This window comes from Thamnophis sirtalis, unplaced genomic scaffold (assembly GCF_051295495.1).
Source record: "Thamnophis sirtalis isolate CommonGarterSnake01/CBP01778 unplaced genomic scaffold, rThaSir2_p1.2 scaffold_5, whole genome shotgun sequence".
NCBI lineage: Eukaryota > Metazoa > Chordata > Lepidosauria > Squamata > Natricidae > Thamnophis > Thamnophis sirtalis.
Genome location: NW_028261385.1, coordinates 38,313,471 through 38,341,166, shown reverse-complemented (window position 1 = coordinate 38,341,166; position 27,696 = coordinate 38,313,471). Strand labels below are relative to the sequence as shown.

Here is a 27,696-nt window from a genome sequence, read left to right as displayed (position 1 = left end):
CTGTCACTTTTCCTAGGAAAGATTGAGAGGATCAGAAGCAAAAGAATAACTGCATGCATGGACCAGAGAGGCTGCATTGCTGCTATCTTATCCTGGTATTTCCAAACTTATCAAATATATTTATAATAGCATATTGCTTGGTGGCCATTTTATTACTTTGGGTATACTGTGGTTTTAATTATTTTTTTATCTGTGGCTTTCTTCCTATTTTTGTTTCATTTACTCTATTTATATGAAAAGTGAACTTTAGGATGCTTTTATGTAATTTTAATATGTAATCTGCTCTGTGAGATCAATACTATTTATTTTCTAAATATAAAACAACATATGAGATTAGAATTGTGCAATATTCTTTCTTTCTCCCTTTATATACAGAAGAGAACTATGATTTTAGGACCTGAAACTTGGTAAGAATGTTCATTGCTATGTAGATGACAAGAAAATGCTGGGAAACAGAATGCAGCCTAATGGCTGAATACTTTCCACAATCCCCTTCCCAAGACATGGATGATAACAAAAATGTTATCACCAGCTCTGCTTTCTATGATAGTATCCAAATTCTGGACACAAAATGCTACAAGACAATTAAGAGCACTTCATTGCTTCATGTTGGCTTGTTTAAGTTCTTGGCTTATCCTGATTCTAGATCATGTTTCTTAACATTTAACATTTATGTGATTTAAAAATTTGCATCTACACTAGAATACAACTTTCAGTTTTGTAAGAGTATTGGCCACCTATGCAGTGGTTACAATGGTATATGGCTTCAAAACAACTTCTTCATCCACGGGCTAAAACATTCTAATTGCTGTCCTAGATACGTTATGTTGGAGATGTATTTATAGAATACTGGTATATCTAGGGTAGAATTCAAAAGGTTTTACAACAATAGATTCTTTTTATATGGTTACAAGAGACCAGAGGCTTTCTGCCTTTGAACAATTGTTTGGTTTTCTTCAAAAATGTCATTATTAAATGTGACTCTCAAGGCTTTGGAAATTAAAACTGAAGACAACACTCATACTTTTGCAGTATCAGAGGCAATGTTTGCTACACTAAAATCTTCCTTCCCACTGAGGATCCTTTTCTTTTATCTTATACTGAATGACATGTTTTGAAATTAATGCCAACAGTCTGGTATTCTTTGATCATTTATCAGAGAAATCATGTCATAAAAAATTAGCTCAATATTAGAAGACTGGAACATCAAAAACTGTTTATAATTTCAGTGAAATACAGCAAAAGTGAACAATGTTCAGTGCCAAGGACACCTCTTGGCACAAAAGCATCACAAGATAAGCTATCCGCAGCAAATCTGTATAACACTGAGGTGTAACTGACAAAATTCATATAATATCTTCACAAGCCATACATGGTTGCTGTTTGGCTGGCATTTGCATTTCACACTGCAACCAGACACAATGATTTAGATGCACATAGTCACTTTTCAGCTCATTAGCAATTAAAATGTTCTTTGCTACACCAATATAGAAGACATTTGTATATTGCAGAAATGGAAACGCTTGTTTAAGAATCTTGAGGGTTATGGCAGAAGGAACATGATGTTGCTAGACCATGTCCGAAGAACTGATCTTTAGTTTTGCTATGCATCTTTGGCTGTGACATTTTATTTTCATTGGGAAGAAAATTTGGCAGCTTTAGAACAGCAGCATATTCCACCTTGTTAGATAGTTCCAGGCAATTAATTAATCACACAGTCAATATTATAATTCTAAAAACATTCCTGACCATGAAACATCTCCTCTCATCTCCAAGTTGCTTTTGTATTAGATATTGACAAATGGAGCAATTATCATTCATGTGATCTGTTTTTGGATTTTATGAGTAATGAAGCACTCCACTGCAGCACTTCTACTTTTATCTCCACAAAATCATGAGAACTTGAAATTGTTTCATTGAAATTAAAGTTACGACATTCTGTTTCAGGAGTGTTGTGAGGTCATAGCTGCAAAGGTTTCTTGAAGCACTTTGCTGTCTAGCCATGGGATGGGAACAGCAACCCAGGACAATGGTTAGATATAGATTTTAGAATATTGTTGGCTTCTAAGCTCATAGGTTTCATGCCCATCGATTCTCAGGGGCTCTTTTTCATCTGCTGTATCAATATCTTTCATCTGTGGATAATAAGCAGAAGATGCTTTGCATTCATAATGTCTGTCAATGGATTTTAAGTGCATCAACATGTGAAGAGCATAAGCTAAAACAAGAAGCAGTATCAGAGACATCACTAGACCCATTAGAATGGCTGGTGGGAAGAGGGAAGCACAATCTTTTGCATAAGCAAACTGTCCATCTTCAATGTTAAATCCTTGAATCTGTGAAGAAAATCAAATAGTCTAAATTAAGACAACTTCCCCTTTTAATCCAAAGGCATGCTATTCTTTGATCAGCATTGGTGATCAAAATTATTTTCCCCACTATCAGTTGCTGAAATAGAAATCAGAATCTATTTCTGTTGAGATTCTTGTGTGTCATCAAGGAATTTTAAAATAAACTAGGTTAGAAATCTGGTATATATATATGTGTGTGTGTGAGATTGCAGAAGTTAAGCCTGGACTGATTTCCCAAATAAGCTGGGATACAGTACTACTAACACATCTGAAGGGAATTTGTCTAAATAAGGCTAGTCAAGAAACTACCAAAGATTGTAAGATTCAAAGTTCAGGTTCAGGTTTAGGAAGATAAACCCAATAGTTTATTAAAACAGAGACAACTATTCTGTGCAATGCACATAAAAAACTGTCTGAGCTTCAATCACACTGTCATGGATTGACTCTTTTAATCACAGCCTGCAGACATCCCTACTGTGGAAACAGTTAAGCTGTTTTTCTCCTTGACAGGCTTGTTTACTTCTCTTTGCAAATTTCAGCAACTTCTTCAAGTGTCACCTTGACACAAATTGAACCATCCCCAAACTATATAAACCAAATCAGTGAGATGAAACCTGAAACTAGATATCCTGGTAAGTGCCTTTGCCATTTCATCTTATCACAACATCTAGTTGGGACAACAATAAACAACCAGTAATGTTCAGTTCATGTAATTCATTAATATAGTCTATCAACTTAGTACAATAAGAAAAAGATAACTTCAATATGGCGGTACCAGAATTTTCAGGAGGAAGCATATTTATAACCCTGTATACTCTAAGACTAATATGCATTTCTGTTGTGGCCCAGCAGGAGCCATTGGAGCTGCCACCAGACTCCGACAGTGAGGGGCCCTATGAGTCGGCTCTGGAGGATGTGGAGGACCCTGGACAGGGTTCTGACTCCAAGCAGGGCGCAGAGAGGCTGGTTGGCCACCAAGAGGCACCTGAGCCTTGGACCAGTGGGGAGGAGACAAGGGAGAGTGAGCCCGACGCCAGCAGTGAGTTGTTCCTGGATGCCCAGCACCGAAGTGCTAGTAGGCGTAAGGAACAGTTGCGCAGTTACAGGAGGTAATTGCACTCAGCTGGTGGTCATTAGGCTCCTCTCCAGACTATAAAAAGACTGCTAGTGCACATGGCCCTCTTGCAGAAGTCAACGCAGGAATTAATGTCGGAGAACATTATTGTGAGCCTGGCAGGCTGGATTGCTGCCAAGCCTTATCTGTGCTGGATTGCTGCCCAGCTTGTCTGTGCCGGTTTGCTGCCAAGGACCTGTCTGTCTGTTAATAAATTGCATAAAGTATCTTCGGCTCAGAGTGTGTGTTGGTGTGGGACGAGGGGGGTCAGAACACATTTCTATGAATACTTAAATACAGAGTAAGTACAGTTACTTTTAATGAAATGTTTTTATATTATGATTCAAACTTCATTATGGCTTAAATCATCTCATGTTCTTTCTCCCCAATTTATATTTATGATACAAGCTATCATTCTTTTGGAAAGTTTATTGATATTTTTATAAATTGTCTCATATATAAAATCTCAAAAGTTCACACGTCCAAGTCTTGAAAGAGGACAATAGTTAGGCCCCCATCAGTGTGGCAGCTAATACCTAATAATTGAAGACATTTATTGCACACAGTGAGAGAGACTTCTGAATAATTCTTAGACTCCCATTGCAAGTCTATAAGAACAAGACGAGTGCTTTTTTCTTATTCAAAGTTTGGTTTTTCCATACATTACCTGAAAGTCAATAAAAGTAACTTCCCAGTGCTTGGCTGCATCGTTTGCAGAGCTGGGTGTTAATAGTGCATCATATCTCTGCAAGTTGCTAACATGTTCACAGTGATAAGAATAGATTGCTGGTGCATGTATTCGTGTTGCATTGAATGTTGCTTGTACAGATTGATTGTAAATAAGCTGGATTCTGTGTAAGGTAAACCAATTTTGAATGGAGAGCTTGTAGTAACTGTTTGTCAGAATGAATCTGCCAGGGGAAATTAGAAAAATAATTGCAGTAGATCTTGCCATCTTTTGTTTATATTTGTAAATAAAGCTCATAAAGACATACCAACTTCATATTATTATTGTATGAGATTTCATAGTTGATCCAGAATGTATGCCTTTCAATTCTTCGTTTACAATGTTAAACACTAAAAATACACTAAACTGCCAGAAAATCAATATAATGGAAAAGAAGGCAGGAGTAGGTTGTTGCTGTTTGCAAATATTCCTTTTAAAACTTATCATAAATATATTTCTAGATAAATAATATAACAGCCTTGACATTTTATGTGTCTGGTACCTTAAAAGCACTGCCTAAATTAAAGGCTAGAAAAACAAGAGGATAAATTTTACTGGGTGTTCATGTAGTGCACTTATTTACATATATTAATATGTAAAACACATATATCACCTTTTTAGCAAAATTTCGTAGAGCAATTTGGAATTTTGAAAACTCTTATGTACATATTTTAAACTGAAAACCCAGCATAGCATACGTAATATTGCAAAATAAGGAAACATAACTACCAAACATCATAAAAATACATTTTCATTAAAAATTAAGACAGCAGAAATAAATAAAAGCATAGTGCAGGATAATAAACTATTTGCTCCAAATACGTGATCTTTACAATGCACAAAAGTGAGATACGCTAACTATATTTGCAATTAGAGTCTTAAATTTTGATAACATCCAACTGTGCCTATGGATATTGCCTTCCAAAGTTAAGCACTATTAAGTCATGATAATTTCAATTGAGGAATAAATATTTTTACTGAAATGAATGGGTCTTTAACTCCTGCAGATTCTTGCCTCAAAAGAAATTATATTTATTGCAACAGTGGCATGTTTTCACATTTTCACCTTATCATAATGGAGATAGGCTTAACAGTATAGTTTTAATGTAATAATGCTGTGGAGATAATATTTGAAAACATACCTGATAACAAATCCTTTCAAATTGTCAATGTCACCAAAATTAAGTGAAAGCCTAGATGGAAAAAGACAATTAAATCAAGAACTATTCAGAGGTGGAAGAGAAAAAAGAGAAGAAGAGAATATAGTTAAATTAAAATTTATCAGTTATTTAAGATGGTTTCATGGTACCATCGCAACATCCAAAAGGGGCAGTGGTTGGTAATGACACAACATGCACTCTTGATACCTCTTGCAGATATCGCTCATCCAAATCATAACTTGGTGCAAAAAATGGGGCCCTATAATATACTTTGCCTGTGCCGTGGTCCTATAGTACAATAAATGCTTGAATAAAAGCCAGCAACTGTATCCAACGGTGCTTAGAGGTGCTGTATCCGAGGGGTTCCCAGAACCTCATAACCTCAGGATAACATTAGTGAAGGTACCTAGTAATAACTATACTCCATTCATCGTGAAATTGAATTACAGCTATATTTCATGGTTACAATTCATGAACAGACAACAATTAGGCTTAAAATAAACTGTATTTGTCACAGACACAGGATATTATGATACCTTGAAGATTATCAAATTAATTTTAGCATAGGTTTCTATAAATATATCTTGCTACATGGTCTAGTGTATAGCTTCTATACATCACAAAACCTTTTCTTCTCAATCTCCCTCACAATCTATTTCTTTCTTTCTTAGGTTATATGAAAGTTAAGATACAGACAACCTGGCATATTTACCTCTCTGACAAACATAGGATGGAAAGCATTCATCAATTTTATTGCCCCAGCAAGTAGAATATTTGGGAACATTCAAAGTCATTGAATTAGTTCAGTGCTCGACATTTCACTTCCACAAGGACACTTCATTGTTGATTTAAAAGAAAACATTTAATTTTATTTCAGACCTAGGAAATCTCCACAGTAGGGTACAATTTTACATCGCACCAAAGGTTTTTGTTTTTTTTCAAAAGGCAACTGGACTTTCTTGTTTTTTTGTTTGAAAACATGTCACTTCTCATCCAAGAAGCTTCTTCGGTTCTTCGGTTGGAGCTGAAGAAGCTTCTTGGATGGGAAATGACACATTTTCAAAGATAAAAAAATCAAGAAAGTTGTTAGATATTAGCAACTGTCATAATGGTTTCCAACAAGGTCCTCTGTTCCGGTAGGAACAGAGGTTCAATCTCATTGGTCGAAGGGTCTGACAGCTCCCTATAAAAGGGCTGCTGTCAGACTCAAGTTTCGCTGGATTGTACATACTTGTTCAGTTAAAATAAAGAGATGTTGTTGCCTTTAGCTCGAGTGTGCCTTTCCATTACCCAATCTAACAAAAGTCCAGTCACCTTTTGGAAAAAAAAGACCTACAAGCACAACCTGGATGTTTGACAATCTCCATAAATCTTACATTGCATTTTCTTCACTGCAATTTGAATCAGCAACATCCACCGATGCGTGAACACCAAATGTTTTGTCTGTTAGATCCAGCTGAGTGTGGTTCTGAAACTTAATCATGATCCTTCTGGCCCAGAATAGAATGCAGGGGCTTCCATTAACAGTGACATTCAGTGGACTGTAGTGACTGTGAAACAAAGATTCTTTCTCCAAATTCTCTTTAGTGCTTACATTGTAATTGCCAATCTGCATGCAATCAAGTAAGAAATAACAATTAGTGTTCTCCCTTTAACATGCTACTAATGCTTAATTTTGAATTACTAGATTAACAGAACAACATAAATTCAATTCTATAAATGACTTGCCGTCAAGGCTAGTCAAAAATGCTTTGCTTTGAGATGGAGCCCATCCAAAATCAGAACTAGAATGTTATACTAAAATCTCAATTCTGACTATAATAATAAGAAAGTAAAAAAACTAGCAATGTCCTGCTTCAGGGTGGCTATCATAATTCTGTCTAACAGAAAGATGAGCCCTGCTTATAAAACACCATAAGAAAATATAATTACTGTTTATTCCCCAATACATAAGTAAAAAGCAGAGTTTCTAAAAATATGGATAGCTTTTGTAATAAATGTCTAATCATTATTGGAGACAAACCTCATTGAACAGTTTTTTTTAAAAAATATGTCATTTAAATTACTATTGTTAGAGTGAAATGGCATAAGTGCTATTAGTGAATCATTGCATTAGTGAAACACTATACAATTATTGTGCTAAAATATAAATCTCCATATAAAATGCTTGAGATATGAACTCTTATTTTTATCCATCTAGACACAAGAAGATATATTGATTTATGTTAATAATAGTGGAAAAAATTATATAGCTGTTTATCAACAGGAATTTTATTACATAGTCAGCTAATTCAGACATTGAATTTGTGGATATTTTTCATCCAAATACAAAAAAAAAATTCATCTTTGTAACATTACATAGGAGACCAATTTTAAAAATGAGATTCTGGAAATTTCAGGAGATAGCAGAAATGTAAAAGAGAAATCCCATCTCAAGGGGCTCAGACATGAAAGAGATGAAGGGAAACACAAATGTGGTCCATCAATGAAACCTAAATTCTGTCAATCTAGAAAATTAACAGAGACTATCAAAGTCCTGTAAAATCAAATTTGAAGTATCAGTCAGGAGCCAAGAAACTCAACTCTTTCAAGTTGATTTTTAAAGACAGTAGAAAGATTCTTTTTTGTTGCATCTTCATAGGAAAAGCAGAAAAAATTATCTGAGCTATTAGAAATTTGTTTGCTTTTGTTATTTTGTTATACTATGTCCTATATATATTTGAATTTGTTTCTGAGTCAGTCCACCTATTCTAAGAGGGCTTAAATTTTAGCCCAGCATATTTGAATAAGGTACTGAGGAAAGTCAGAGGATGTACCACATTATCGTTGTTGAGTTCACAGATTAAACCAGCACAGGAAGAGAATTTCTCTCGAATAAATTGGATTGTGGAAGCACACTAAGGAATATAGGAGGTTTCAGAACAGTGGTTCTCAACCTGTGGGTCGGGACCCCTTTGGGGGTCTAACGACCCTTCCACAGGGGTCACCTAAGACCATCGGAAAAAACATATTTTCAATGGTCTTAGGAACAGAGACACCAATATTATAGTTGGGAGTCACCACAACATGAGGAACTGTATTAAAGGGTCGCAGCATTGGGAAGGTTGAGAACCAAAGTTTTAGAAGGAGAGTTGGTAAATAGAAGATCTAGAACCACCCTGTTGGCACAACTGTATCAAAGAGTCCTGTGCACACTTGTGCCAGCAGACAACAGATGTCATTGCAACATAGCAGAAAATAGCACAGAGACATGGGGGAGGGGCAATTATTTGCTACATACAGGCATTCCTCAACTTAAAACAGGTTATTAAGGGATCATTTGAAGTTACAACAGCATTGAAAAAAATGACCTATGACCATTTTTCACACTTACAACCATTGTAGCATCCCCATAGTCATGTGATAAAAATTAAGAAACTTGGCAATTGACTCGTGTTTATGACAATTGCAATGCCCTGGGGTTATGTGATCCTCTTTTGCAGACTTCTGACAAGTGAAGTCAGTGGAGAAGCCAGATTCATTTACTAACTTAACAACTGCAGTGATTCACTTAACAACTATAGCAAGAAAGATCATAAAGTGGGACAAAATCCATTTAATAAATGTCTCGCTTAGCAACAGAAATTTTGGGCTCAGTTATGGCCCTAAGACGAAGACAACCTGTAGCTACGAAGAGAAACAAAAAAATTGTAATAGAATTCTAGAATACTTTCTGGGGAAAATTGAGAACTACTGATATTCAGAATAGAACAACATTTACAAATATATAAACTATATACCAGATATTCCTAAGTACCAATAATGTGTCATCCAAAGTTTCAAGTGAATATTTCTCAGTTATACTTTCAACATGGAAAGTTGAGTCTCTTTTTCTTTTCCTTTTCCTTTCCTTTCCCTTTTTATTTTAATTTTTGATACGTGCCACTACTTTTGCAATCAATGCAGTTGTACCAGGGTAAAAATTGTTGCTAGACAGACAAATCTTGCAAGACCAACTCATACCATGAATTTATCTGGTACCATCAATATATTTTTTTAAAAAAGATATATGTAGTAAATCATACAGATTTACAACCCAGGTGCAATATATTGTATAACACTGAAAATAATTTGGTCAAGGAATATACATATGCTACATGACTTGGAAAGAAAATATTGTCATGTAAGAACTTACTATCCAGTTTTCTGGTGTCTCCATACCTGTGTTATTGCTACTTGTTGTAAATTAATTTTGGGCTTCACACTGCCATCATACCGTCGACCTACAAAAGAAACAACAGGCAATTCATTCCAATTAAAACGAATCCTAGCAATAAACAATTTTAATAACTTTTTTTAAAGTTTGAGCTGTGGGTTATCAAAGAAAAGACTGATACAAAAAGATTTTAAAAAAGAAAGTGTGTGTGTGTGTGTGTGTGTGTGTGTGTGTATTGAGGCAGTCAACTTATCAATCAGATGTGGTTTAACACAAAACCAACATGGTGAAGAATTTGAGCCAATCTTTTTTAAAAGACTATATATGGGTATTTAAAAGTTTATCTGTATGTCATTGATACTGTAGACCCGCAGAAGACAAAGTGGTATAGTCTTTGACTGCCTTTCATTAGTATGAACAATTCTTAATACTCAGTTATCTTGTTTAGGAACCTGGTGAATCATCTGTATTATGGACTGTTATAAAGACAAAGCATCTTCTCCCCTCATCTATTTGTTTACTACATCAATCAATCATCAATACAAGGACCTATTGTTACTTTTTAAAGGGCTGTTGTAACTTCAAATGGTTGATAAATGAATGGTTGCAAGTCAAGGACAATCTGCATTTCAAGGAAATAGCATTTCATGCCCTTTAGGTATGCATTTTCCATTCAGCATTCCAGCCAAGGAAAAGAGAAAGGGAAGAAATATTAGGGGATTAGGGGATCTCACTGTGGCTACATCTCCTATTTTTCATTCATAACTCCCTTACAAACTAATTACCATATTTTTTGGCGTATAAGACACACCGGAATATAAGACGCACCAAGATTCTGAAGAGGTAATTTTTTTTAAAAAAAAAGGTTTTGCACTCTGCAGATCTCCCAAACCCTCTGCATGCCTCATTTTTTGTGAAAAAGTGGCATGCAGAGAGTTTGAGAGGCCTGCAAAGTGCTCCTAGGGGTGGGGGAGATGAGCAAAAAACTCCCCAATTTTCACAACAGCGGGTCCATTTTTTCAAAAAAACAGGGCATGATAGGCTTTGGGAAGCTTGTAGAGTGCTCCTGGGAGCCGGGAGGGGGGGCAAAACGAACAAAAAAAATGAGTATTTTTTGCTGTCCTCAACTCCCAGGAGCACTCTACAAGCCTCCCAAAACCTCTACACATCCATTTTTGCGAAGTGGGTGGGGTTTCAGGAGGCCAAAAATGCTGCATTCAGTGTATAAGATGCACCCAGATTTTCACCTTTTGGGGGGGGGGGAAGGTGTGTCATATACTCCAAAAAATATGGTAGATGCAACCACTGTAGCAGAAGAAAAGTAAAAAGCAGACTCATTCCATTAAATCTACTGAAACATAAGATCTAATGGGATCCAGTTCTTTGAACTGCTTTCAATTGATGAACTATTCTAAGAACTATTGCTTGGTTTGTTATGGCTTCCCTGCCCATCCATATTTTCCTTTGGTGTTGTATTTAGCTTGTATCCCTGAATATCTTTGCTATTAATTGCTCCTAAGCTACTAAAGGAATATTTCTGACAGAACAGAAAGGTTAAAAATGTTTGAATTAATTAAACTATCTGTTGGTGACCTATAGTCACCTGAAACTCCTCTGTAAATTTTTTGAACCTTTATTTTTTCAGGAAGTGACAATTTGCAGGAGACAATTAAAGCCTTACCATTTCTCTGGAGTGGATCTTGATCAGAGAATACAAACAACCTGCAAAGAAGCAGACACAAAAGTAGTATTTGAGCAACAGTTTTTTTTAAAAAAGTACCTTACTTAAACTGCAGGAAAGCAATATTTGCTACTTTCAAACTACAATATAATTGGTGAAATGATGTAACTATTTAAAAGTTTAAACATCCTTTTAGTGGAAAAAGTTCCCCATACTGAATTTAGACTGAAGCTTCATGTGATAAAACTACTGGTAAATCAACAGGTTTTGTTAAGTGGATTCATTTTATGTATTTGATATTTATCCACTCTGGTAAGCATCCTGGTAAGTATGGATAAAATTTTAGAAACAAAACCAGAAAACAAAACATTAAATACATGAATAAAAATCAAGATGAAAATACTCATTTAAGAGATGTTTCTGAATGCTGCTCATGAACAAATGCATTTCATGGTGTCAGGCTAAAAGGATGAAACTCTGCCAGTGGAGAAATATGCAGGTCACTGGCAGGAGGTTAAAATAGACTTTTGCTGGAGTCTGATAAATACCTGAGAGACTAGCGGGTAGTTATTGCATTTAAATAAAACTGTTGCAAAACTCTTCCCAGTTCCCTAGAGTTGGACACAACTGCACAGGGAAATGTTTACCCTTACTTCACACTTTTATGATACAGGTAGTCCTCGACTTACGACCATAATTGAGTCCCAAATTTCTGTTGCTAAGTGAAACATTTGTTCTGAATTTTGCCCCATTTTACCACTTTTCTTGCCACATTTGTTAAGTGAATCACTGCAGTTAGTTAGTAACATGGTTGCTAAGTCAATCTGGTTTCCCCATTGATTTTGCTTGTCAGAAGGTTGCAGAAGCTGATCACATGTCACCAAGGCACTGCAAATGTCACAAATATGAGTCAGTTGAGAAGCATCTGAAGTTTGCTCACGTGGCCACGGGGATGCCGCAACAGTCGTTAAGTATGTAAAATGGTCATAAGTCACTTTTTCCAATGCCGTTGTAACTTTGGTCACTAAGTGAACAGTTGCAAGTTGAGGATTATCTGTATATTGCATCACAAGCCATCCAATCACCTTCTAGGTGAATCTTTTGTGTGAGCCCAGTCTGAATAAGGTTCATTTTGCCATATAAACCCAGAAAATTGAGTTAAGCAAACTGATAGGTCTCTTATGCAAGCCTCACATAGATAGCTAGAGCAAAAGCTGTTAAATGGACAGCTGGCAGATGCTATATTCCCACCCAGCCTGGGTCAAAGGAGGCAACCAGTTTGGGCTGATGACCAACTGTCATTTTGACTGTTGCGCCAGTCACTGCACTCAACATTAAATCTGCTGTATGCTAATCTTTTTAGTCAGTATTTAGCATTTAATCAGCTTATCAATTAAAGGTCACATTAGAGATCTTAAGAAAAGCCACAAGCTTTCTAGGAAATGCATATTACACCATCCAAAGTCCACTGGAATTGGATGGCCAATAAATTTAAGTGAACAAAATGTTTGCATTTTACTAGAGTATCAATAATATACCCATAGTTATCACTGTGGGTTTGAAAATTTATTAAAATATCTCAAAGCAAACCAATGGTGGGTTTCACTTAGCTCCACTACCGGTTCACTAATCACATGCATGCGTGTTCCGTTTGCATGGGTACCTGACTTGCACTGCACGCATGCACAATCCACCACCCCTGTGACAACGAGCTAATTATTTGGGCTTGCGCAAGTGTCGTGTTCGTGCATGCATGCGTAATTTGCTTTTTGCTAAAACAGGTATAGAGCACTGATGGGTGGGCCAAAAGAGCCACCGTACCAATTCGCTCTCAGCTGCTCCAGGCCACTACCAAACCACGCCAAACCAACAGCAACCCACCTTTGAAGCAAACTCATAGATACCGCTGAGGATTTTGAAATTCAGAAGAGCATTGTGCTTCTCTTGTCCACACATTGTTTTTGCTAGGCAATAAGTAACTATTTATTAGTGCAAACCCTAACTTGCATATAAATCCAAGAGTTGGTGAGTAAATATACCGACCATCCTGAAATTCCTGTTACTACTTTTCAATTCAATTCCTTATATGTAGTAGTGATTCTGGTCATAGCAATAACAATAGGAACAGCAGTTAGACTTATATACTGCTTCATAGGGCTTTCAGCCCTCTCTAAGCGGTTTACAGAGTCGTCATATTGCCCCCACAATCTGGGTCCTCATTTTACCCACCTCGGAAGGATGGAAGGCTGAATCAACCCTGAGCCGGTGAGATTTGAACCGCCGAGCTGCAGAACTAGCAGTCAGCTGAAGTGGCTGTAGTACTGCACCCTAACCACTGCGCCACCTCAGTCATATAGGACTATAGGTCTTTCCTGAAACTTAAGAGCCTATAAAGTTGTTTTTAATAAGTACATATTCATGCTTTACATATGTAATTCTATATAGAACAAGACAACTGAAAATCCACAATGTGCAGCAGAAACTAATATGATTAACTAAGTTGGCTCAAGTCGTCAAAGAAGACATATCGATAGCAACTGAGTGAGCATAATGGTTTATTCCCAATGGCATATTGGGAGACTTGGGACACTGGGAAAAGAGTCTCTGCCAAGGCAATGTTGAGATTAGACACAGCATAGCCCGCATCTGGATAGTGGGCAGGGCAAGAGACTCAGAAGACAACCTAATTTCTCAGGCTGTAAAGGAGACAACAGAAATTTCTTGCAAAATTCTGTCAATGTACAATAAAGTAGAAGTAAGTTCATCTTGTTTGAATCATAACTGGCTTACCCCACAAGGCCAATATTGGGTACACTACTGGAAAAGCTGCAGCTTAATAGAGGTTAATATTTAAGTCCTTCATAAACTCTCTGGAACTATGCTGAGTTTTACAGGATTGGGCTTCAAAGATTTTAGCAAGGGGTTCTCTGCCCTGTTGCTGGGTGGGCATGGCCATGGTGGGCATAGCCTAGTTGGCCTCTTGCACCACTGGGGGGCGTTTTCGCCCTCCCCATGCTCTGGAGGCTTTCCTTGAGCCTCCGGGAGGGTGAAAACAACCTCCCCAGGCTCCAGAGGCCTAGGGAGGCTCTTCCAGAACTTCTGATAGGCCCATTTTTTGCCCTCCCCGACCCTCCACATCCACCCTGCACTTACCTGCATCCAAAACGGGCTACATGGGGAATCCTGGGAGGGGTGGGATTGGATGGGTGGATCCAGCCAGGAGTGGGATTTGGGGGTTCTCTGAACTGCACAACATCTCAGCTAGAGGTTTTCCCAAATCCCTGCGAATCCCCAGCAGCCCACCCCTGGTTTTATACCATATTTATAACCTTATCTTAGATGACACCAGCTTAGAAAAAAATTCTGGTTTATTCCTAACTGAATTAAATAGCACAGGACAACTGCTTGAAGAAGTGGTAGTATTTATCTGATAGTGAAACGGCTGGTACACACCACTACAGGCATACCGGGGATAGAAATGTGCTGTACTTTTGCATACCTGTTCCACGGCGGCGTGACCACACACCCGTACCAGTACACTCCCCTGGCCTGCCCCTGTTTGCAAGGTGCTTCTCAAAGAGAAGGAAGTGAGGGAGGGGCTTCTTCAGAGGACCCGAGGCAAGAGCAGCATTGAAGCCCTCTTTAAAGCAGCTGAAAAGGTGTGCGTAGGTCGGAGGGGGAGAAATTCAAACTTCATCCTCCTGGTGCGGTGTGGGGCTTTGGGCAAAGGCTGGAGGGAAGGGCCCAGACTCACTCACACTCTTTACCTTGCTTGTGAAGTTTGATGCAGCCTGCGGTCAGTGAAGCTGAACGTGCACACACAGAAGTTGGATTGGATATCTCAATGGCTTGAAAGGAGCTCCTCTGCCATCCCCCCCATTCCCCTGCTGCCTTCCCCAAACACCTCCCCCATTGAAAATGCAGTATGCTGTCTGGGTGCAAAATGCCTGGAATGCAATAAAGGTCACCCACTCACCTCCTGCTGGTAGGCTGGGGTGAGAGGAGAGGCAGAGAAGCCGGAGGGGAGCCGATCAGGGTCTTCTGGAAGAACAGGGCTGGGGGAAAGTGTGTGTGCTACAGCATGCCCCTTTGCCTGGCTTCCTGCCTCCTCAGTGCTTGCTTGTGCTCTCCCCCCCACCAGTCTAGTTTGATTGCAGGCGGAGCCACATTGCCTTTTAAAACCTGTAGTGAGTGAAGCTGCACTGGCTTTTTGCATAGCTTTATCCAGCTGTGTGTGTGTGAGAGAGAGAGAGAGAGAAATGGATGGGGACCTGGGGAGGAAATCATTTCCCCTCTCCCCAAAGCCACTCCCACCCCGGTCACATGACTGCCGAGCCACTCCCACAAAACAGGCCATATCTACAGAATAGGTTCTAAAAATTTTTGAAACCTGCACTGGTGACTACATATTGAAAGGCAGGCTTGGAAATATTTATAGGAAAGTTTGGTCTTTGTATTGGAAAGCAAGCAAATATGGTTTTCCTCTGGGGATCGTGCTGAGTCCAGTTAAGGAGGAAAGGCAGTTTTCTCAAACTGCGGGGTGATATAATTTTCACCTTTTTGTGTGTCCAGATGTTGGTCTTGGGTGATGGATATGGAGACTCTTATTCTGTATGTAAATGATTTCCATATATTGAGGATATTTCTTATAGTTTTGATATTTGCTAATATCTTAAGCAAGAGATATGCTTAGTCAGCTTCAGCCCAGGTATCAATATGAGTGGAAAAGCTGAAGCAGTTTTTTGCTTTATTGCTTGAGGCTCACTGACTAGTTAGGGTTGGTGAGTGATCTGAGTGACAAGGGTAATCTGAGGGTCTTGCCTTCTCACATTGTGAAATTACTAAACACTCACAAATTATATGAACATATTTGTTTATACAGTATTGCCCCCAACAAAGTATAGTGCACCCCTAAATAACTGTTTAATAATTGTCGATTATAATTTTGATGCTTTCTAGAAAACCACCAGAAAATGAAACCAAGTTTTATGCCAAATTAACAATATTCTTCTCTCCACAGGAAAATACATCCAGCACTAAATATACTTCCAAGTGAAATATTCATAACTCTGCTAGAAACCTAATGGCAAGAGTAATTTTCAAGCCTATTCCACACAGAAATAATTAGCAGTCTTTCTACTTCGAAAGCAGGTAATAAATGGGCCACAAAGAAACTTTAATTTGCTCATTGAAGCATTCAAACCTTATGGAAATAAGATTAGCACATTCACCATTGAAGCAGAGATTATGGTCACATTGAAAAGCTCCTCCTAATATTGTACATGCAAAATAACACCTTCTCCATCCTTCCACAGCATCTACAGATATAGCATCAATGACTATCAGAATTTCATGTGTCCAGCTCAGGGGTGGGTTCCTGCCAGTTCTAACCTCTTCTATAGAAGAGGTTCCACAAATCTACAGTGCCGTTTAGAATCGGTTCCAGCTCCTCCCCCCGCCCGTCGGCACATCACCAAGATGAAGAGCGAGAGGAGGAATTCTGGGAGTTGAAGTCCACAAGTCTTAAAGCTGTCAGGTTTGAACACCCCTGGGTTTTTTTTCCTAAAGAGTTAGGGGTGCAAGGGCCATGTAACTTGACAGCTTTAAGACTTGCACACTTCAAGAGTTCCTGAGCCAACATGACTGGAGGAGGAATTCTGGGAGTTGAAGTCCACAAGTCTTAAAGCTGTCAAGTTTGAACACCCCTGGTTTTTTTTTTCCTAAGGGGTTAGGAGTGTAAGGGTCTTGAAACTTGACAGCTTTAAGACTTGCGTGCTTCAAATGCCAGAGTTTCTGAGACAACATTTTGGTTGCTTAGCAAGAGCGTTGTTAAGTGAATTTCACCACATTTTACAAGTTAGCCACACCCACCAAGTCACATAGCCAGCAAGCCACTCCCACCCAGTCACATTGCCAGCAAGCCACTCCCACAAAGCAGGCCACACCTACAGAAGAGGTTCTAAAAAAATTGAAACCCACCACTGGTCCAGATGTACACATGAAAGCCCTTACCAACATCATAGACTGATAGAACACTATGGATGGAGCACTTCAATGTGGCTTTGTTCTCTATTCATACATAAACAGCCAAATCATTTGATATAGGAACATCTAATGTTCCTATATCTTTACATGCTTGTGTGGATTTTAGTGGACATTGTATTCAGTATCCAAATATATTTGCCAGAAATATTAAATCAAGCAACAAATCACTGTAATTCAAAACATTTACAGGATCATTATAGACTGCAGAAAGAGCCAGACATAATATTTTCACGAGTTCTTTCTCTTTTATATTTTGGTTCACAGAAATATACAGAACATATCCAGAGTTTCATAGAACTTTGTCAAAAAATGAAAAACAGACACATGAGCCTTCAGGAGCAACAGCCATTGGAAAAAGCCACCTCATCCTTTCTCTAGCAGTTTGGGGAAGGGGGCTATTTCAGATCTTCCAAACAGTTTTCTTACCTGAGTGAAAAAGGTGTAACTCCCCAGATATTTTTGCGTTCATAGAGGAAAAACAGTGAAGAGGCAATTTGGAAGAAAAACCATTGGTAAAATAAAGGTTAAGTACTTCTTGCTCACCAGTGGATAGTTTCAGTCTCTAAAAGCAATATCCCGAAATATGAAAACACCATAACACTGAGTAATCAATGTATCATTGGCCATTCAGTCATTCAGCAAAAGATCATATAATGGCACCCATCAATGGTGGGTTATGACCGGTATGCCCCGGTACAAGCGTACGGGTGCCTGCCGGGAGCACCAGGTACCATTCCAGTACAGTGCTCTGGAGGGCCAGCCTGCCCAAGCTCCTTACCGGTATTTGAGGTTTTTGGGGCTTACGCATACACACATGGAGCATATGGCACTTGGGCGACACTCCGCCGAGCAGCTGGAGCATTGCGGAGGCATCACGGAGCATTGTGGGCAGTAAGTACAAATGCACGCACTGCGCATGTGTGCACATGCACTGTGTGCTTACAAGTGGTGGATGCCCGGCCTCCTTGCAACATACTGGTTGCATCGGGATCCGGAACCCACCACTGGCACCCATCTATCCACAATGACACGTTGCTGTCAGGAATGATGAATGGATACAGAAAATTGAAAGACCTTTGAGCAATGGCATAGCACTGACTTTGGCATGATAAAGGCATGTTGTTTTATTATAAAGAAGCAATATATATGCATCCATTTAATTCATAGAAATGCCTCTTCTTCCTGAATAGGTCCAGGATTCTGACAGGAACCACAATGATATTTTTAAATTGAAGTGTCAAAGTCTAATTGTGTTTATTTACACATATCTGACCTCTTTCCACTTTTTTTATAATACAGAAAAGACATTTGAAGCCCCAAATCCCATAAATCCATCTAATACAATGAAGAATTTGATGGTACAAACACATAAGCCCCCAACTGCCTGTTGTGACAAAGAACGATCTGTTTTCTAAAAACACATTTACCAATTCAGATGTCAGTAAATGAAGAGGGATGAAAGAGTGCTACTGAAACTTCATAGGAAGTAAATGTTAAGGTAAAAATACTGGGAAAGCTTTCTGGCTTGGAGACATTGGTGTGTTGTTTAAGTGGGCTCTCTATAATATTTCTTAATTTAAAATGTTGTTTACCACTTTGCCCATGCAAAATGGCTCACAGTAATAAGAACTTAAAGTTGAACCACCAAAAAACATAGTGCATGAAATAGTATCCCAAAAGCAGCAAGAAGGTGGATGACAAACTGAAGGCCTCTGAACTTCCAGAAAGTTGTTAGTGAGGAAGTGAAGTTCTAGAATTGCAATACGGAATTGCCAAATATTTTCCAGTCCTATGTCGCCACATAGTCTTTTTTAACAAAAAGAACAATTTCATGTTGTGAGATTGATCAGCCTTCCCTAGAAGTCTATATTAGCCCCAAGGCTTTTTAAAAATTTAAATTTATGATTTTTTTAAAAAAAACCTGCCTCACTAACAGAAAAAGATAAGTAGTGTGAAGTGTGAAGAAAGAAAATCTAGATATATTGCAGTGATTAAAATAAACTTAGCATGACCAGAAAAAAAACATTAAAATATTTATTAATAATAAGAGATAATAATTTTCATTTAATTTTATCCTTAAACTTATTAAATCTAAATCATACAGCAATTTAGTACATCTTCTCATTTTTAGAACACAACAGCTTCCCCCACGCCCCAAAAAAGAAGTAACAATTCATATGCTGCATCCATTCCTTAAAAGCAGGAGAGCATGTTTTTTTTTCAATTATGAAAAATCATCTTCTTTCCTGTGCCCCAGACTCAGTAAAGAGAAAGATTTTGATAGGATAACAAATTCCATGTTTATGTGGAAAACATTTATATGGTCCAACTTCACATTAAATTCCTTAATGTAATATTTGTTCCAGAGGTGGGTTGCTATTTTTTTACTATCAGTTTGGGCGCACTCCCCCGCACGCTCCCACGTGCATGCGATGCTTTTGCACATGCGCAGAAGCATTCGGGTAGGTGGGTGGAGCCTCCCACTGCTGCTACTACAGTTCGGCCCATCTGGGCCAAACCAGCAGCAACCCACCTGATCTGTTCCCAAAATTGTACTGACAATTGTACTTACACATTTGAAACTAATCAAGGCTTTAGCACAAATCATAGGAGTAGCTGTCCAAAGAGCTGTCCTACAGTAAATATCATCAGGTTAGAGAAGGTTGGGTTAAGCTAAAATCTTTTGTCAGCCTTATTTTTATTGTTATCACCAGAATCATAGGTGCAGTGGAATAGCTCTGTTATCCTTTTTGATTTCTGCTGTCTACTGGAAATGAATGTTCATGTCTTTCTTTCTTCATGCAAGGTCCTTTATATGTGTGTTTTATATGTACAGTATTTACATGTATGAAAAAGGTGAGAACAGTCATGTTAAGTCTTAATTCCTTTTAAACTCAGAAATCAATTGAGGTAAGAAAATCCCTTTATTTTTATATTTATGTGCAAAAGAGAGAGAGAAATGTAATTTTTAAATAATGTTAAACATCACAATATTATTATTTTTGTCTCCACCTATTTTATATTTTTTAAAATATTCCCCCACCCCAGAGGTGGTATTTAGCAGGTTCTGGAGAACCGGTAGCGGAAATTTTGAGTAGTTCCAAGAACCAGTAAACACCACCTCTGATTGGCCCCACCCCCATCTATTTTCTGCCTCCCAAGTCCCAGATGATCAGGAGGGAATGGGGATTTTGCAATATCCTTTCCCTGGAGTGGGGATGGAATGGAGATTTTACAGTATCCTTTAACTGCCATGGCCACCAAACCACGGCCACCAAGCCACACCCACAGAACTGGTAGTAAAAAAAATTGAACCCCACCCCCACATATATGATTCAAAAGCTAGTGCAGTCCTCAGACAAATGAAATTATGCATCTTTGTTACACAGAAGGTCCTTGAGTTATGATAGTAGTTGGGATCAGAATTTCCATTGCTAAGCAAGGCAGTCACAAAGACAAACTCATGTGACCACAATGCTTAGCAATGGCAATCCCTGAAATACTTGTTGTCATTAAGTGAGAATCTGAAGTCACTAAGCCAGCACCACCACACAACTTTCTGCTGGCTTCCAATAATCAAAGTCAGTGGGGAAGCTGGCAGGAAATTGCAAAACTGAAGCAGCTTGCAAGCAGGTAAGTGGCTGCTGCTGGGGAAGGGAGAGGGTGTGCAGAGTGCCAAGGAGGCCCGGTAGGCACATGGCATGGCTTGGGGTGGTTGCTATTGGGTGGGAAAGCCATAGTGCAGGTGTAGTAAGGTTTGGAGATGGTGAACAAGGGGGTGTGGGTGGCAAGGGAGGTTTTGTGACTGTGGTGGGAATTGAAATGGCTGATAGGAGAGGGTTTGCATCAGAGGTGGGTTCCTACTAGTTCGCACCAGTTCGATGGAACCAGTAGTGGAAATGGCGACTGGGTCTCCAAACCGGTAGGGATGGCATGCTTGCCAGGCCGCGAACCTGTTCCCCGATCATTGCAATGTTTTGCGTTCATGCAGACCTATTTATAGACAACTGTGCATGCAAAATCACACACACACCAAACCGGCAGTAATGCCGGCAGAAACCCACCCCTGGTGTGCATGAAGATACAAGTGAGCAGGAAGGGTGTCTAAGTAGCCATGAAAGCTTGGCACAAGTGTAGTAAGACTCTGGGAGATTGCATAAGAATACACGATGGTGGAGAGGTGTGCCAAAAGTGCTCAGGGTGGCTGCTGCTGGATTGAGGGGGAGTATATATGAGGATGTGCACATGGCCAGGGAGAGCGCACAAGTGCTGGGAAGGCACAGCATGAGCACATCTAGGCTCAGAGAAGCTGCACAAGAGTGTGCAGGTGACCAGCAAGGCACAGCACAAGTCCTCCAGAACTGGGGAGAGTGCACAGGTGGGAGAGACTTACATGAGCAACTTGTGGCATTCCCTACCAGCTCACCTATTGACTTTGCTTGTGGGAAGCCAGCAGGGAAAGTCACAAATCATGAATCATGTGACCACAGGATACGGCACATCATAAGTGTGAGCTGGTTGCCAAATGTTCAAATTATGATCATGTGAGCTCAGGAGTGCTTGGATGGCCAGAATTTCAAGGATCATCCAAAGCTTTCCAAACTTTGAATGATCGCTGAATGAATGCTCATGAAATGAATGCTTATTAATCAAGGATTACCTGTCCAGAGTTTCTATCTTCCTTGTCCCTTTCATTGCAAATCCTGAATAATGCTCAATTTTGCCATAATAGGAAAAATCAATTAAATATGTAAATAGCCCTGGTTCATATATTATGAACTTCAAGAAAAATGTAACACTAATTCTAACTCTAAATGTGAATATGATTTACCATATTTCATAATCTTGGTATAAGATACGTATCAATCCCATTCTAATTCTGCCAACAGCCGAACTAAAATTGGCTTAGTTCTATGAACATCTATGGAATATATTTATTTAAAACATTTATATAGCTGGCCATCATATAGGTATGGTAAAAGATGACTTCCAGATCTGACAACGAGCTCCCTAAGCTTCCCTATGTTTACATTCTGGGCAATATAAAAAAATATTGTACATGCTTAGTTACTAGATGAGTATCTGTTAATAAGATAAAACATCTAGGTTGATTGTTTGGATATTTCCAGATTTTTCTGTTCTTGTTTCCACTGTGCTCATTCACTTCTTTCTACTTAGCCTTTTCTTGTTTAAACTTCTGGCATTCACATTTTGAGAATTTCATCAAATCCTGCCAAAAATGACTTGCTTGGACTTTTTCTTCCTCTCAACCTATGTCATTCTTCTATCAAATATTAATTTTGTAATTCAGTTGTTGATGATTCTGTATATCTTATTTAACCATCAAAACTTCTTTCATACTGATTGCTCATTTTTGTACCTTCTATTTTTTATCACCCATTCATTCTTAATTCTATCTCTTCTTATCACATCCATTTCTTTACACCATTTCCATTGAATTCAACTTAGTTTTCTGTTTCTTACAACATGCCCAACTCTCTTCCATATTACAAAAGGAGCAGAAGCATCTGTAAAATCACTTCTTTTTGTCAACACATATTCATTCATTGTTAAGAGACAAAATCCTATCCACTATCTTTCTATATACAATTCACATGTATTGAATTTTTTTATCCGTTTCTCCATTTTTAGTAAACATTCTATCACCTAGAATTCATTTGCTTATTGTATTTTTCTATTTTTTGTATAACTCATAATTTGTCACTCCATTTTTTCTGTCAACTACAATTACCTGCTCTGTGATACATTAATTTTCAGATCCACACTCCACATGCATCATACAGCCTATCTAATATTCACTGCAAATCATTCATATGCTCAGCCAACAACAGAGAATCATCTGCATATAATAGTATAAACGTATTAATGTCTAACACCTTATGGTCTTATGTCACCACATGCATTTCTTATACATTCTCACACATTTATGCATAAATGCAATAAACATCTAAGGAAGGAACGCAGACTTTTCTCTTATTCCCTTATCAGTTTATTAAGGAATTCCATTTATTTTAATATATGCTTTATTTGCATCATGTACTACTTGCCGACTCTGAAGCTGACGGACACTATTTTTATCTCTTTAATCAATGAATTTTCAACTTTGTATATGTGCAAAATATTACACTGTTCAAACCCAGTCAACTTACTATATGTTTTCTCTAAATCCTCATATAGCAAACTTTTTCACATTCATGTTTCACAATATCTGCTAAATGGGGAGGGAGTATAATCTATCTGCACGTGCTTTACCTAGAGTAAAGCCACACCTTCCTTCACAACTTGTGCTCCTTGTTACTTCTCATACTTTGTGAATCCAAATTTTGAAAGCCACCTTCATAATTCCACATAACAAACTAGGTTTGTTTATATTCGTGCTAGCTTTCCCTTTATTTATAAAAGCAACATTCTTGTTGGGGACTGGAGGCTAAAACATATGAAGAACGGTTGCAGGAACTGGGTATGTCTAGTTTAATGAAAAGAAGTACTAGGGGAGACATGATAGCAGTGTTCCAATATCTCAGGGGTGCTACAAAGAAGAGGGAGTCAAGCTAGTCTCCAAAGCACCTGAGGGTAGAACAAGAAGCAATGGGTGGAAGCTAATCAAGGAGAGAAGCAACTTAGAAATGAGAAGAAATTTCCTGACAGTTAGAACAATTAATCAATGCAACAACTTGCCTCCAGAAGTATTGAGTGTTTCAACACTGGAAGTTTTGGATAAATGGAAGGTTATCCAAGAAGATGTTGGATAACCATTTGTCTGACGTGGTGTAAGGCCTAGGCAGGGGGTTGGACTAGAAGACCTCCAAGGCCCCTTCCAACTCTTGTTATTCTATTATATTTAATCAGCAAAGAGATCCACTCCCCACATTAATTGATAGCCACTCCATAAACAAGCCACATTTATATTTAGTTTCCAATTATATCGTCTACACTTACAGCCTTAGCATTTTAAACTTCCTCACAATATTTATGACTTCATTTTCTTGGACATTTACATTTATATCATTTGTTTCAAATCTTTAATCCGTTACTATAATTCTCATGCAAATTGATAAAGTACTATTTCCAGTATTACACCATTTCATACTAAATAATTTCAATACTTTATTTTTAAAATTCCATTTATTCCATAGAAGATTCCTGGTTCAGCTCTAACCAAAAACAGTGTATGACTTCTGTTTAAAATTCATTGATTGATTATATGCCATCAAGTCATTGTAAGCTCTTAGCAACCACACAGAAAAAAAAATCTCCATTATTCTATTAAAATTACATTATATTTTCTCTGCTTCTATTCCTTAACCATGCCTGGAACTATTTGACTATATTGTTTGCAGCTATCTTTTTCTTTCTTTATGTATTAAATACATAATGTAAAAAATAGACTTATTTTTATTGAAGACACCTTTTGATTCTAATGGGGTTTGTGGTGGAAAAAAGAATAGTATGCTAACGAAATTACTAAGTACTTCACTAAATTTAAATTAATCACGACTGGGAGTCCATATAAAACCATACCTAGAGAAATCAAGCCTGGGTGTCTTCTGGCCTCTTCCTTGTATTAATGACATTTTGTGCACTTTTTAAAATCTATGTTGGTGACAGAAAGCTTGCACTGTTAATATGTCCAAATGATATAATTCTTCTATAGTATAATTCTTCTATATTATATACAAAAGCTTTTGGAAATTTTGGGCACTGAAAGTATTATCTTATGATAAGTCAGTCACGAGAACTGATGGAGGAGGAGACTAAGGTGGCAAATTGCACAAATGCTATTGAATAGGATGAGCTATCAGTTCCTGGGAATATTGTATTCTGGCTAAGGCTCAGGGTGGTGCTATATAAGGCACCAAATTAAAGGTTGAGCAGGTTAATGGAATGGATATACATCTGGTGGAAAGCAAGTGGCCCCTGTGATCAAGTGCCTAAACTGAATGTCTATACAAAATATTGATCACATTACAGATACAGGAGTTCAGCATCACAACTATATTTTATAATATTAACAATTATATTGTGGGAGAACCTAGAATCTAAGTGTTCACTTTTGAGCCTGGAAATCAGGACTTATTTGGAAACCTTTACCAACTAGCATCTTTCAATACTGATTTTTAAAAAATCCCAAACTTTGCTTTCCTGAAATATGGCTACAAGTGTAACTACCTATATTTTCAGTAAAGGTCATTCATGGCGTTAATATTTGATACTGCCGCTGAAGAAAATTAAGTTTTGTGACACTTGGGTTTGGCCAAATATAGTTCAACTCATATCCATGATATTTTAATGTAAACTGACTTCATGTAGCTTAGGACAACAAAAACATCATTAATTACAAAGTATTTTCCCCAAATAAAATCATTCAGATTTGTTCAAATATTGGAGACCACAACAGCAGTAAATACCAAAGTATAGAAAGGACACCAATAATCACCTTCAGTGCCCACTTATGATTTGGATACTGTGCATAGGGAAAACATAGTCAGAAGAATTTAGAATCAACAGATTTTTTCATTTTTCACCCATAACCATTTTTCTGAGAAAAAAACAATAGACTGAATCAGTCTGTTTGCCATATCTACAGGATAGTGCTGTTAATCTTTATGTCAATGGTGCTTTATTACACACAGGCAGAATTACCAACTAACAAGATCCACACAGGGGAGCACAAAAACTACCAACTCTCTTCTACAGACAGGAGAATTTCTTCCCAAAAATATCACTTTCCCAACCACTTTTGCAATAAATCAGTTACCACCTTTAAGACTGCCTGTACCATATCCTAAGCTAAGTATTATTAAATTACAAGAAAGAGGAAAAGCTATCTTACATCTCATTCTGATTCTAATTACATTTTAATTGGGCTCATTAAATCATCATGAACCCAGAACTAAAGAAATCCTGCATTCCAGAGATTTAAACATATTTCTAGAAATACTTTCCTAAAAGTGGAGAGATTTTTTAAAAACAAATTTAATGCAGTAAGTTATTACAAAACATTCATGTGGCTTTTCCCCATGCTTGCATTTATGAGCTAATAATATAATTAAACTAAATATCTAATATTCTTTAATTCATCTCTTAGCCAAACTACAGATCTATACAATTTAAACACAGATTAATACAAACACCTGTCCATTACCCCCCCCTCTCCAGGGCACAGCTATGAGCCTCCCCATCTTAATGTGACCTGCATTTTAATGATGAAACAAAGCACATCCCTCTGTGTAACTACTTTTTCTTCCATAATTGTAACTTTCTTCAACTTAAGCCCCTGGGGAAATACGTATTTGAGGTTGCTTTATGTTGCACAAATAAAATTGTGTACAGGGAACAAGAATGAGATTGCATATTTTCTGGTAAACCTGAATTTTCATCAAAATTCGTATTATAAGCTTCATTTTGTCTTTTTTTTAAAAAAAATCTTTTTTCAGTGTCATCAGCACTGTTTCTGGCTGTGTGTTTTACACCTACACTATTTTATTTATATCTCTGTTATTAACAGTGCGGAAGGAAAGAAAATCAAACCATCATGGCAAAAGAGAAATGCAACAGAGACTAATCTCTTTCATAGCTTTTGGGTTTTAAGTATAAGACTATACAACAGGACTGTTTATTTTCCCATATATAATACAATTTCATCAAGAGAACTTCTATTGATGTTGACAGCTCTGCTTTTAAGTAAATAAGCTCAGCATCTTGAATGTTGAAACTATTTGCCTCTCTGTGATTAGTACATCTAAAAAAACCCAACCCTCCCTAATCAACACCTGAATGAACAATCTACTAATATTGTTACTACCCTCTCCAAAGCACAAACATAAACCTTTCATTCAGCTGCCCCCACACTTTTTGCATACACCCATAAAATCACTGACCTCCTTTCCATTCTTCCAGAGATTTGATTCATTGATGATGAAAATCTTACACAGAAAAGGAGAAATAAAAATCTAAAAATTGCACTGCTTTCCATTGAGAAATAAATCAGACCCTCCAGACCCAGCACATCTGTTCATGTGTAGCAAAGAAACAAGAGCCAGTATTTTCAGCAGCCAAAGATAGACAGATGAGCCAACCAATAGGACGCAGTGTTCAGTACCATCTGAGCTGTCATGTAGTCTCTATGCAAAATAAGAGGCTGTCTTGGACATTTTCTACTGAACGTAGAGTCACCTTCCTTTTGTGCTTTAAAATTCACATCACAGAAGGATTAGATACAGTTGAATACTTGAAGAACAACCACTAAGGCAAAAGATAGCTTTTAACAGAAATCTATTTTAATACTAAAATAGCTGTCTAAATTAAGGCTACATGACAGCAGCATTATGCTCTTTCTTCCATATGCATGGAATTAAAATATAAGTTGTGGGATCACTGTTTCTTTATCTACATTTTTTTT

General features: G+C 37.8%; 1 protein-coding gene across 1 annotated transcript; it reads right to left on the bottom strand.

The window, feature by feature from the left end:
- Nucleotides 1-1,140: 1,140 nt before the first annotated feature.
- LOC106552797 (V-type proton ATPase subunit S1-like protein) lies at nt 1,141-27,313 on the bottom strand. Its single transcript, XM_087715689.1, is given in 8 exon segments — nt 1,141-2,336; nt 4,133-4,376; nt 5,335-5,385; nt 6,729-6,961; nt 9,553-9,614; nt 11,229-11,269; nt 27,176-27,297; nt 27,299-27,313. Coding segments are annotated over 8 exon segments (1,071 nt in total). The 3' UTR covers nt 1,141-2,033.
- Between the last annotated feature and the right edge of the window lie 383 nt (nt 27,314-27,696).